The 13,895-nt window shown below is 35.5% G+C and overlaps 1 protein-coding gene across 9 annotated transcripts in view; it reads right to left on the reverse strand.

The window, feature by feature from the left end:
- Nucleotides 1-13,895, reverse strand: part of SLC4A10 (solute carrier family 4 member 10) — a 214,806-nt gene that overhangs the window by 110,237 nt on the left and 90,674 nt on the right. For all 9 annotated transcript variants that reach the window (XM_036421111.2, XM_036421114.2, XM_036421118.2 and 6 more), the window contains exons 3-4: nucleotides 8,718-8,864; nucleotides 6,994-7,132 (exon numbers count right to left, since the gene is read on the reverse strand). In XM_036421111.2, the coding sequence (XP_036277004.1) occupies nucleotides 6,994-7,132; nucleotides 8,718-8,864 (286 nt within the window). The remainder of the gene's footprint in view (nucleotides 1-6,993; nucleotides 7,133-8,717; nucleotides 8,865-13,895) is intronic.

Below are 13,895 nucleotides of genomic sequence, written 5' to 3' on the forward strand. Positions count from 1 at the left end.
ACAAAAAAACTTATATTTAAGTCCTAAATCACTGTCAGTATTTCTAAAATTGCTGGCAATTTTATAGAATATTAGAGGCCTGGTGCATGAAATTCGGGAGGGGGGGGAGGACCCTCAGCCTGGATGGCTAGAGAATGCAGGCCAGGCCAAGGGACCCCACTGGTACATGATTGGGGCCAGGGAGGGACTCAGGAGGTTGGCCAGCCGAGGAGGGACCATGGGAAGGCTGTGTCATCTCTATATATAAAACCACTCTTAAAATGTTGTATTTAAATTTTTTACTCAAATAAGAAATCCTGAAAAATATTTCTACATTATTAAAATATTATCATTTCATAATTAGTTAAATGTAAATTCATAAACTAAACCACATAATAATGTTATTTGTGAGCTGTGATAACACAGGTAATAAATTCATTTTTTTAAATACTACTGGGCTTCTAGATCTACATACATTCGCAAACCCTTTCATTAAGGAAAATTATAGTTAAATTTTATACTTCCAAATAACAGTGAAGATAATTAAATAAATAATAAAAACATCTACATCAATTTATCTTGGCAACTTGAAAGTGAAAACTTAAATTTTAAGAATTCCTGGGGGTGGGGGTGAATGTGTAGTCTCATGCATTTTTATCCCACGTATAGATAGATTCAGCAACGACTAACACAATCATGATACAACACTGTTCCACACCACAAAGAATTTTCCCTGTCAGTAACTTGTCTTTTCATCCTGTTAACAGGGTCTCTCACAGTACAAAAGTTTTTAGTTTGAGTGAAATCTAATTTATAATTCTTTTCTTTTATGGATGTACTTTTGATATCATGTATGAAAACTCAACATCCAGCCCCAGGTCCTTAAGATTTTTACCTATCCTTTCTCTAAAATCTTCATAGCTTTATGTTTTAAATTTACAATTTACTGTCAATTAATTTTTGTATACACTGCGAGGTTTAGACTGAGGCTAATTTTTTTTTTTTTACCTGTAGATAATTGTTTCAGTACCATTTGTTCAAAAGACAAGTCTTCCTTTATTTAAAAGTTCCCTTTGTCAAAACTCAGCAGTATTTGTGTTGGTCTTTCCCAGTTCCCTATTCTGCTGCATTGATCTATGTGTCTGTCTGAAAAGACATTTTAAAAACAAATCCAAAAGGTATATTCTTTTCTTTAGAATAATTTCCTTCAAATTGGGTCCTTGGCCTTTTGGAAAAGGAGAATGAAGTCTCTGGGAATTCCAAACAACTGGGTAGTTAAAAGGGCCACATGTAAGTTATTTGCACGAATGGTTTGATTTAGCCACAGGTTTTGTGACCACTTCAGATAATGTGAAAGGCTTTAAGATAATGCTAAAAGCTTTAAGATATTTTAATATTTTAAAGACTACATTAATATATATATATATATATATATATATATATATATATATATATATATATAGTACATAAGTATAGCTAATTTCTGGGAGGTGGGGGGGAGGGAACAGGGGTTCATTCCATTTTAAACTTCAAAGATAGAAATTAACAGGTCTGAAAACACACCAAATCCTGATTCAAAATTTCGTAGTCACTGAGTATGCTGTCAGTTGCAAAATGCCTGATTGCAGTTAATGACCTAAAGTGCTGCAATTTATTCCAGTTTTCAAATAAACTCAGCTGACATTTGTTTGAATAGCAAACCAAAGCAAACAAGAATCTCACAGGCATGAATGAGAAGTGATGGACAATGAAAAAAAAAAACAAGCTTATAGGCCAAATGCATGCCATTTTCTATGGGGGAGGGACAGTTTTAAACTCAAAGAATATTTTGATTTCTTTCAGTATCTGCATCTGTTTTCATCCATGATTAGCACATTGGAATCTCTTTGTACTAAACTACAACAACCTAAAAGAGGTGTTTCATTAATTCTTTGAGGATTAAGTTGGCAATAATCTCTATAATACTCATATTAAAAGTCTACAAAACAAATTTCTTCTGTAAATTAGAAATAGATGTTTTCCATATATATTAACTCTGTTTAGTCCATTTTCACTAATTCTGATGACCTTTGCAAAAAAATTTTATTCTCTGCTTGTACAAATATAGAAAGAGAGGTTAGTTAGTATAACATCCAAAATTATAGCCTCAGGGAAGTCACAGATTCTCAAGAGAAAACATCCTCCTTTGGATAGAGCTGGGGATATGGAGAGCTAGAGTGGGGAAATGGTTAGGGTGGGGGCCTGAGAATAACATATGTAATTAAAAAGGGCCTATTTTAACAAAAAAAGGGGGGGGGATGAAATATAACCAAACTTAGAGTTTATGGATATTAGGTGTTCTTAATCCATATTATCTTCACACCTCACACTGCACTGAAAAATCGTGATGACTTGAACCTTTGCTACTTTTGAATATCAAATGCTTCACAACATCAATAAAATCATTCTGAGGTAGTCATCCTTTCTATACTACCATGTATGCATCAGAGGCCTCACTGCTACCCCTGCTTGGCCTCCTCTGAGCTCCTTTGTGGAAAGCACTTTTTAAAGGACAACCACAGTGAGTCAAGCATGTTGTCTCCACAAGTGCACAGCTGTGGTGTCTTTGAGCACTTTCCTATTAATAACATTATATGTTATTTATAAGCAGAACACTCTAATCTTGTTGATTTCATTAGTCCTTGTCATATGGCTTCTTTAGGGTTTTTAAAAGTGAACAGCTGTTTTTCACAAACATTTATTAAATAATTTTGATTCAAAAATTTCACTTCAAAATCTAAAACTTTGCTCAAGTTTTACTTGGCAACAACAGTGGGCATGAATTATTCAAGATGTGAAATATGACAGGTGCAATGTGCTGATAAACTATATTCTTTTTATTTCTACTAGGGTAGAAACATATTAATCCCCCTGGAATACTAATCAAAAGAATGAAGTGCTTCAAATGGTATGCTAATGATCTATTAGAATAAAGTTTCATTTGACAAATTAGTTGGAGTAATGAATTAACTAATTAGCCTTTTTAAATGAATTAGGGACACCAGAACAAAGTTACTTCTGCCACTTTAAAACCCACTACATTTTTTTATTTAAAAATATATTTTATTGATTTTTTACAGAGAGGAAGGGAGAGAGATAGAGAGCTAGAAATGTCGATGAGAGAGAAACATCGACCAGCTGCCTCTTGCACACCCCCTACTGGGGATGTGCTTGCAACCAACGTACATACCCCTGACCAGAATCGAACCTGGAACCTTTCAGTCCAAGACTGACGCTCTACCACTGAGCCAAACCGGTTTCGGCCCCACTACATTTCTTAGTCTTCAATAAATACGTACTGTTCTTCCCTGATGTATTGTCTCAGCCAAAATTCAAGTACCCTCCTCTTCAATGTCTGTTACTATTTGATTGCTAATCAGATGTCTCCCTGAACCTTAAACAGCTGCACCATGCATGAGGTTCTGGAAGAGATGTCTGAGAACACATGTCCTAGCTAATAATATTCAAGAATACTAATAATTAGCTAGATCATCTCTTTTATCCTTTACTAGAGGCTAGATGCCCGGTGCATGAAAATTCATGCACTGCAGGACAGGGTTGGGGGGGGAGGTGTGGGAGGAGGGCGATCCTTTTCACAGTCTGGGAGCCCTCAGGGATGGGAGGCAACCTGGTGATCAGGGGAAGGCGATGCCCCCATCACATCTCTGCTGCTGCCACTGCCAGCAGCGCAAGCCTCAACCAGCCCTGGTTATCTGAGCCTCAGGTGGCCCTGCATGGCTGGACAGCCACCATCCAAGGCTTGCCTGCATCTCAAGCCTGCCCTGGGTGGCTGGGTGGCTGATGGGCAGAGGGCGGGTCTGGCCGCACCATGCGCCTGCTGCCCTCCTGGCTGGGCTGAAAGGACTGGGGGACTCCAGAGGATCTGAGGGGATTGGGTGCTGCCATCTTGTGGCTATGGACACTGCCATCTTTGTGATGGTGTAACAGTAAATTTGCATATTCCCTCTTATTAAATAGGATAAATAAATAGCAATACATTTTGGTGATTCAGGACAAACACTTTGTTCAACTCAACCTTTAGAACATGATAAAAATCTTATCAGCTCAACTGTGACAGAGTGAAAGACTAGATTCTAAATTATACTGTCACCTACTAGCTTTATGAGACTGGGAAAATTACAAGAAGCTATTGGCAAAGGAACAGATAACTATTTTATCTGGAAGGTGAAAACATCAACAAGCATTTTAAGAATAAGAGAGCTACTCATGCCAAAACACATATTCCAAGCTTACTTCTTAGCTATATTCTATGGAATGAGAGTAAAGAAAGAAAGACTTCAAGTCATCTGGGAACACCTATTCCTTTTTCCCATCACAATTTATCCCCTCTATACCTTCCTCCTCCTCCACCCTCTCCTACCTCCCTAAATCACCACTATATTAAGGAATTCTGTCGCTTTTTTTTTTTTTTTTTTTTTTTTTACTTTTTGCTCAGTCCTCCTACCCCAGCCCCTCCAGAGCTGTCTGCCCACTCTCTATCTATGAATCTGTATCATATTTTTCTTGGCAGTTATAAGAAATACATGTTCTTGTCTCACTATGTGGAATTTAATGAACAAACAGGAACACCTATATTTTATAACTATTTGAAGACTGATGTTTCTAAACTTATACAGGGAGGTTAGGACTTTAAATTCCTTATCAACAAGTCATATAAATAGTTATATCACTAATTTGTGAAGATGGTTGTGGTTTATTTGAAGATTGTTTATCATCAAGTAAAGAAGATGACTACATATATTATGTATATTTAAAAACTCCAAAGTATTTTGTTTTTGATGCAATTGGAAGAAAAATATAAAGTAAAAAGTTCTTAATCCTGAAATCAACTTGGTTATATAAAAACAATTTTAAATTTGGTTTTATCTTTTAAATATTTTAATAGAAGGCATTATAAGGAAAATTTGTTAATTTTGTAAATTTTTACTTAAAACGTAATTTACACAGAATAAAATTCCATCAATTTTAGGTATTAAAAATGGCAAATAAAGAAAATTATGATTTTACATAAAATAGGTAAAGAAAAGAAGCAATTAGTTCATAAGAATAAAATAAAAACATATGAGGACCTGGCCAGGTAGCTCAGTTAGTTAGTGTCATCCCTATACACAAAGATTGCAAGTTTGATCCTTGGTCAGGACATATAAAATAATCAACCAATGAATGCATAAATATGTGGAGCAACAATAAATGTCTCTCTCTTCTCTCTCCCTCTTTCCTTTCCTCTCTCTCAAATAAATTAATTAATTTCAAACATATGAAAAGATGTTCCATCTCACTAATAATTAAAGAATTTCAAGTCAAAACAATGCGATTTATTTTTCATCTGTAAAAATAAAGTTTGGTGATTTAGTATGGCAAGGATTTGGGCAAAATAAGCACTCTCATAGAATGTTAAAGTATAAATTACCAAAACAATTTTTGAAGATAGTTTTTATATATATATTCCAAAGTAAAAAAAAAAAAAATCTGCTTTTTTGTACATAGGTTCCACTTTTTGGAAATTCACCCTACATAAATAACCTACAAAATAATGTCAAACATGAGTAAATAATTACTGCATCAATGACTACCCCCAAAAAATTAAACAACCTAAATAAATTAATAAGTAAATATTCATATAATTAAATGGAATGCAGTCATTATAAGATGTACATCTGTACTGATAACATGGAAAGTGGTCCAAATATATTTTTATGTTTTATATATACCTTTTTATTATATTTTAAATATATTTTATATATATTGGTAAGCTATTTTGATTCCCTCTCTTTTGCCCTGTGGTTTAAATCATTGCTACCCAAAAACATTGGTGTGACACCACCTGGAAGAGTGTTAGAATCTGACACTATGCATGAGGCCTGTTAGATCTACATTTCAACAAGACCCCATGTGGCTGGTGTTCACAACAAAACATGGGAGGCAGAGGGTAAGTGACAATCCGAGGTGTGCCCACAATTCCTTGTGCGCACCTGTATTACATCATTCATTTACAATTTTGTTTACTTGCCTAAATCCCCAAATTAGACTATGAGACTGTTGAAGGAAAATTTTGTTTTTTGTTATTGTTCTATAGCCATTGCACCTGGCACCTAATAGGTAATTTATAAGTGTTTGTTACATAAATGAGACAATGAGCAAGAATAAATAAAAAGTAAATGCAAAATTTAGTTTATTATTCTTGTATAGCAATTTAATGACTATATGATAATATAGAAATATTAATTACAAATGACAGAAAAAGTAATCTTGAGAAAGTTATTTTGAAAAACACTATGTTTGAATGTATACATATCCTAAAAACATAAAATATTTTTATCCTGGCCAAATAGGACATAAATCCAGGACAATACTTAAAGCCTCTAATATGCCCTGACTGGTTTGGCTCAGTGGATGTAGTGTAAGCCTGCGGACTGAAGGGTCCAAGGTTTGATTCCGGTCAAGGGCATGTACCTCGGTTGTGGGCACATCCCTAGTAGGGGGTGTGCAGGAGGCAGCTGATGAATGTTTCTCTTTCATTGATGTTTCTAACTTTTTATTCCCCTCCATTCCTAACTGTAAAAAGTAATAAAATATTTTTTAAAAGCCTCTTATATTTCTCTTCCTTTTTAACACCCCCAACTCAAATTATCATATATCACAGGCCAGCAATCAAAATAAAATAAATAAATTACTTTTAGATTTCTATTGTTTTCTTGATGACACACAAATTATGCTACTGTTTATCTTTAGGACTGCAGCTGCTGTTGGCTCTGAGTCACTATTTACTATAATTACTGCCTTCAGAGTTCACTCTGACCCAGACCCCATTATAGGATCTGCCCAGACCAGATGAGCAATTTCAGAAATTAGCAGCATTCGTGGATGTTTGCAAAATCATGGCAATATATATCTGTTTTTCTAATAGCATGAAAATTCTTTAGTATGCATTCGCCCTTCAACAAAAATCCTCACCTGGCTGTTTCTCGCCACTCAGCATCTTCACCTTCACGCCAGCAAATCTCATCCAGTTCTGTGAAAAGGTCATGAGGAATGTGTTCCTCGTCATCATCCTCAGTTCCAAGAATAAACTGTACCCGCTGTGATGGAGTGTCTGTGGAAAATCAGAGACATGAGCATGCATTACCATGACTTTAAGCTTAAAATGCCCCGGTCACCTCCTTCATCACCACTCCAAACTCACACCTCCCCTGCCTCCACTACAACACTTACCTGAAGTAATCTTGGGGAATTAAACCTAAATTTAGCATTACATTAAGTCTAGCATAATTTGGGAAAATAAATATGTAATCCCATAAGCAGATAATGTACACACACATATATATATATATATACATATATATATAAATATGATTATTATGATGATTATTTTGTGTTACTTATAACAATCATGAAAACTACTTTCATTTACCTCACACAACACATACATACATCTCTCATCATATATGCTATATTTTATGGTAATATTCAGAAGAGTAGACTATGATAAATTAACTTATACTAAAACTAAGCTGAATATAACTCACTAAAAAACTCCCTCAACCCCTAGTAACAACTAATCTGGTTTCCACTGCTTATAGTTTTTTTCCTTTTCCGAGATGTCATATAAATGGAAAAATATGGCAGGCAGCCTTTTGAGACGGTCGTTGTTCACTTAGTATAATGCCTTTGAGATTTTGAAATTTATCTGTGTAACTACGTATATCAATAGTTCATTCTTTTTACTGCTGAAAAGTAGTCCATTGTAGAAATGTACAGTTTATTTGTGCAGCCACTTGTTGAAGGATATTTAGGTTGTTTCCAGTGCAGGGCAATTATGAATAGAATTGCGATACTTGTACTTATATGGGTTTTCCAGTGGGGCATAAGTCTTTATAGCTCTAGGGTGGGTGCCTAGGGATAGGATTGTTATGTTATATGCTTAGTGTATTTTTAACTTTATAAAACTGCTTTCCAGAGGGTCTGTACTCTTTTGCATTCTGAGCAGCTATGTATGAGAGAGTTGCACTTGTTCCACATCCTGACCAGCACTTGGTGTCAACTGTTGCACAAGCAAATAAGAAGAGAAGCTGTGGTCAGAGATCAAGGTGAGTGCATTCTGAGACGGAGTTATCATGGATGTGTAGGTGAGCTGACTACAGTGAATGAGGTCATGGGAGACAGGATGGTCAAGGAACTGAAAGGCGGGTTCTTGGTTATGTCACGTACACAGGCTCTCAAGGCTCTCAAGAATTGTTAACAACTACCATATCGCTACATGTGATATTCTGTATCTACTTTCAAAGGAAAAATAGCAAAAATTTCACATCCTAAGAATAAAATTTGGGCAGATTAGCAATATAAATGGGAACTTAATAAAACATTTTCCCCTGAATTTTCAAACTACATAGAGCAATGACTATTACTGGGATAAATTAACAAGAGTTTATACAACTAAATTTTACTACTTAAGTGTTTCTCCTCACTCACAAATCTAACACAGTTCTCACCTTCATAAAGCAGATGCACAAGAGAAAAATAAGGATCAAGTTTTCTCTCTCCCACTTCTTCCCAATCTGTCCAACACAACATAATTTAGAAAGTATAAACTAAACAAGTAGATGGCTGTTAATTAGGGTTGTACAAACAAATGCAATATTGCTATGGTCACAAATTTAATAAAAGAAGGAAATTCTTACCAAAGGAAGGTGACTCCCTTCCATCCTCTAATCCCGAATCTCTCTCTCTGTCTCTCTTTCTGTGTTTATGACCACGATGCCTGTGTCGTCGGTGGCTTTTTCTTCCTCCCAGGGGCACATGAACTCCAATAAATAGTGTCCGATGACCTTATCAGAAGTAAAAGCACAAATTAAATTCTACATTATTCCAGATCACAGAAGATAATTATTTACATGTCAATGAAAACTCAATTCAATTCAATCCAGCATATAGTCTTTGTGTTGATGATGTGTGTAAATCTTAAAGTTTGGCACTGTATTTTGGTATACCACGGATCAGTCACAATACTAACTACTTGGTTATATATTTTATAATGATCAATAGCTTATTAACTGTCATAATGATCTTTCTGTGTCTATTTCCCATAGTTTATAATTACACTGTTATCATTTTTTAAAAATCATTCTTTCCACCAACCTTCAACTAGTCAGTTATCTCATCAGTTCTCTTCCCTTCACAGTTGAGTGAAAACTCAGTCTTTAATAAACCAGATTTCACCAAGGTCCCTAGTAATACCGAGTTCTGTGGAGTTTTTTCAGCTCTACTGTTTCTGTATGTGGCACTTGACAGCACTGGCCATTTTCTTCTCTATGACTGAGCTTTCTCTTGGCCCTCCCTCCACCTTTGTTTATTCATATGAGTTTCCTTTGTTGGTTCTTCTTCCATTTACTCATTCAAGGTTGGGATCCCTATTACCATAAATTTTTCTTACAATATGTCATATCCCAAATAGAATTTTCTATTCTCATAGATATCACTTAAGAAGAACAAAAATATGCTCAATGAATATTTGACAAAGGAGGCAAGAGCATATAATGGAGTCCCAACAGTCTCTTCAATAAATGGTGTTGGGAAAATTGGACAGATACATGCAAAAAAAAAAAAGAAAAAAGAAAGAAAGAAAGAAACTAGACCACCATCTTACACCATATACAAAAATAAACTCAATATGAAAAAAGGACTTATATGTAAGACAGGAAACCTTAAAAATCTTAGAAGATTCCATAGGCAACTAAATATCAGACATACTACTATGTCATAGCTCCAAGGGCAATGGAAACTAAGAAGAAAATAAACAAACGGGACTATATCAAAATATAAAGCTTCTGCACAGCAAAAGAAATAGTCAACAAAACAACAAGAAAGCCCACTGCATGTGAGAACATATTTGCTAATGTTATCTTCTATAGAGGTTTAATCTCCAACATTTTACAGGGAACTCATACAACTTAACAAAAGGAAGATAAACAACCCAATCAAAAAATGGGCAACGGACCTAAGTAGACACTTTTTGAAAGAGGACATACAAAAGGCCAAGAGACATATGAAAACATACTCAAAGTCACCAATCATCTGATAGATGCAAATCAAAACAACAATGAAGTCCTATCTAACACCTGTCAGGATGGCTATATTTAACAAATCAACAAATGACAAGTGCTGGCAAGGATGCAGAGAAAAAGGAACCCTCATGCACTGCTGGTGGGAATGCAGACTGATGCAGCCACTGTGGAGAACGGTATGGAATTTCCTTAAAAAATTAAAAATGGAACTTATTTTTGATCCAGTAACCCCACTTGTAGGAATGTATCCCAAGAAAACAGAAACACCAATCAGAAAGGCTCTTTGCGTCCTGTGTTCATAGCAGCACAATTTACAATAGCTAAGATTTGGAAACAACCTAAGTGCCCGTCAGCAGATGAGTGGTTAGAAAACTGTGGTACATCTACAAAATGGAACTCTACACTATTGTTAAAAAAGAAGGAATTCTTACCATTTCCAAAAGCATGGATGGAACTGGAAAGCATTATGCTAAGCCCGTTAAAGTAAGATAAATATTACATGATCTCACTCACTTGTGAAATATAATGAACAACATAAACTGATGAATAAAAATAGAACCAGAGAAATAGAAGCATCGAACAGACTGTACAACCTATAAGTGAAGACAAGAGGTGAAGTGTTAAGAGATCAACAAAAGGACTTATATGCATGCATATGAACAAAACCAATGGGCACAGACAGTAGGGTGTGGGGAGGTGAGGGCTTGCCATTGAGGTAGGGAGTGGTGGGATAGAGGTCAATGTTGGGGGGGGGGGGGAAGAAGACTCATGTAATACTTTAAACAATAAAGGATTTTTTAAAAAAGAAGAATAAAAATTCAAGAAACTTAGTGACAAATGTCATTATTCTGAAATGACTTGGTATTTATTAACTTAACCTAAATTATTTTTAAAGATGATATAAGAATAATTTTTATTTTTTTAATTAGTCAAAACATTCAACAAATTAACTTTATATCATGCTAAAAATCCAAAAAGTAATAAAAATACATGTCATTGAGATATTAATATATCTTGAAAATATTAGGGAAAATGAAACAACAATACTAAGAAGAACTTTCCTATACATTTGTACCACTGTCTTAAGCAAAACAACAAGTTGAGATGGCAGTGTTATTTATTTATTTATTTATTTATTTATTTATTTTTTAAATATATTTTTTATTGATTTTATACAGAGAGGTAGGGAGGGAGATAGAGAGTTAGAAACATCGATGAGAGAGAGTCATTGATCAGCTGCCTCTTGCACATCCCCTACTGGGGATATGCCCGCAACCAAGGTACATGCCCTTGACCGGAATCGAACCCGGGACCCTTCAGTCCCCAAGCTGATGCTCTATCCATTGAGCCAAACCGGTCCCGGCTATTTTTTTAAATCTTAAAATATAGTAAGCCTCAACATTTCCTGAATAAATAAAATTAGATATTTTCTAAGAAAAAAGGAAAGGAGAATTTCAATTTTGACAGGCTATCAGATAGCTGGAGGCTGGATATTTATAGCAATCAAAGAGAGGCTTACAGTTTAAGTTAGTCAAGAAACAGGATAATAAAAAATGCTTATAGGATATGATAGCTACACGTAAAAAAAGATAACCATCCAATTGTTACAGACTCAAATCCAAAGAAAACAGTGAATAATACAAATTTGAATATAAATAAAAGCAATAAATAATACTAATCTGTAGGAGTTCATAACAGAATGAAATCAAGGATACTCTGGGTAAGCAAGGAAAGTTTCATGGAAAAGGTAAAACTTGAGTTGGGTCATAGTATGTAGAGCATGGGGGGAAATAAGATGAGATAGAGCATCTATTTTTTCGTTTTTTATATTTATTTCAGAGATAGGAAGGGGGGGGAGAGAGAGAGAGAGAGAGAGAGAGAGAGAGAGAGAGAGAGAGAGAGAGAGAGAGAGAAACATCAATGATGAAAGAGAATTGTTGATTGGCTGCCTCCTGCATGTCTCCTACTTTGGATTGAGCCCGCAATCTGGGCATGTGCCCTGACCAGGAATCAAACTTTCATAGATAGATGCTCAAACACTGAGCCACAATAGCCAGACAGGGCTTCTCTTTTTATAATGACTGAAGCTTGCAATTTCACTATTATTTTAAAGCATTTATGTTTTGTTGTTTTACTTTGCAAGGAATGGGGAGAAAAGAGATCAATATATGTTGATACTTAAAAAATGAAAACAAAAGAGAAGGTGTTACTCTCTACCTTCCCAACTTCATTTTAACTAATTTATTCAATATAATTTCTGAACAGCCCTGCCACTTAGGTCAGGAAATGACCAAAAATGTGAAACTGTAAAATTTTCCAGATTTAGTTTTATATTGTACTAGAGGCCCATTGCACAAAGATTCATGCAATAAGCTTTCCTTCCCCTGGCTGCTGGCATTGGTTTTCCTCCAGCACCCAGGAACCAGGCCTTCACTCCAGCCACAGTGGAGAAAGCCTCTTCAGTCTTCAGTCTTTAGTCTTCAGTCGTCTTCAGCCTTCCGTTTTCAGGCTTCAGTCGTCTTCAGTCTTCAGGCTTCAGGCTTCGCTCAGGCCAGAGTCTTCAGTCCAAGCTCTATGCCTGTGTAGGCAAATTAGCCAGCCATCTTAGTTGTGTTGATTTGCATATTCACCCCTGATTGGTTGTTGGGTGTCATGAAGTTATGGTCAATTTGCATATTTCTCTTTTATTAATGTAGATTATTCAAAAGACATATGCACATGTAGAAAGCGGCTTATTTGAGGATTTGTGGTAATTAGAAAGACAAAGGCTTATTTAGAAAAACTCAAGAGTCATTGAGGAGGAAATCAGAGTTCCATGAAGACAGTTGTGGAATTCAACTGTGAAACTGAAGGAATAAAACAAAATATCTGAAAGCAAAGGTGAAAAATAGTTGGCATTCCTATATAGATGTTTGCAAATAAGTAGATAGTCTTGTAGTGTGGGGTTTTTTTTCTTTCTTTTTTTTTGTTTTTTGTTTTTTTTAGGGCCACAATATTTTAGCAGATTCTCTCATTGGAGATAGAATCTATTCTTCCAACCCTTGAATCTGGATTTGGGTATGTGACGTGTTTTGACCTATGAGACATTAGCAAATGTGACAGAAACAAAGGCTCAACAAATACATGGGCATTGGTTTTTCCTCTCCTGCTTCTGGGGACTCATGTCACCATGCAATCAGGTCTATCAGCTATATCCACCAGTATACACTCCCTTGGCACCTTCTACTTCCCAATAAAACTTTTCAAATTTCAATCAAATAACTAACAATACCATCAGGTACATAATGCCCCTGGTAGGATCTATTGTTAGCAATATGGTCTGTTTAATCATGTTTCTATTTGCAGTACCTGGCATATTAAGAGCTCAGCAAGTATTTCTTGAATAAATAAATGAAAACAAATCTTAACTCCTTTTTACAGCATTTTATGCTGCAGTAGGCTGAAAAATTCAACTGCTGGCTCACAAAAGAGGAGATCAGACTTCAAGGAATAGGATATGTATTGGCAAGTGAAATGTAGATGGGAGGCCTTGTGAAGTGGGGTGGGGAACAAAAAAGATCCAGAAATATATATTAGCCTACTTAACCTCTTTTTACCAGGAAGTAAACAGTTGTTATTACCTTAAACATTTATTGCAATAAATATGGACTTACACTGACATATAAAAATCATGTTTCTCATTTTTCAATTTTTTTGCAGGAAATTTTAGATGAAAACAATGGTTTGCACAAGTGCCTGAAGCTGGCTCACCAGTTCTCCTGAGGCAGCTGTGCACACCTCTTCCTCACTGTGTGT

The sequence above is a fragment of the Pipistrellus kuhlii genome, unplaced genomic scaffold (assembly GCF_014108245.1).
Source record: "Pipistrellus kuhlii isolate mPipKuh1 unplaced genomic scaffold, mPipKuh1.p scaffold_m20_p_7, whole genome shotgun sequence".
NCBI classification, from domain to species: domain Eukaryota; kingdom Metazoa; phylum Chordata; class Mammalia; order Chiroptera; family Vespertilionidae; genus Pipistrellus; species Pipistrellus kuhlii.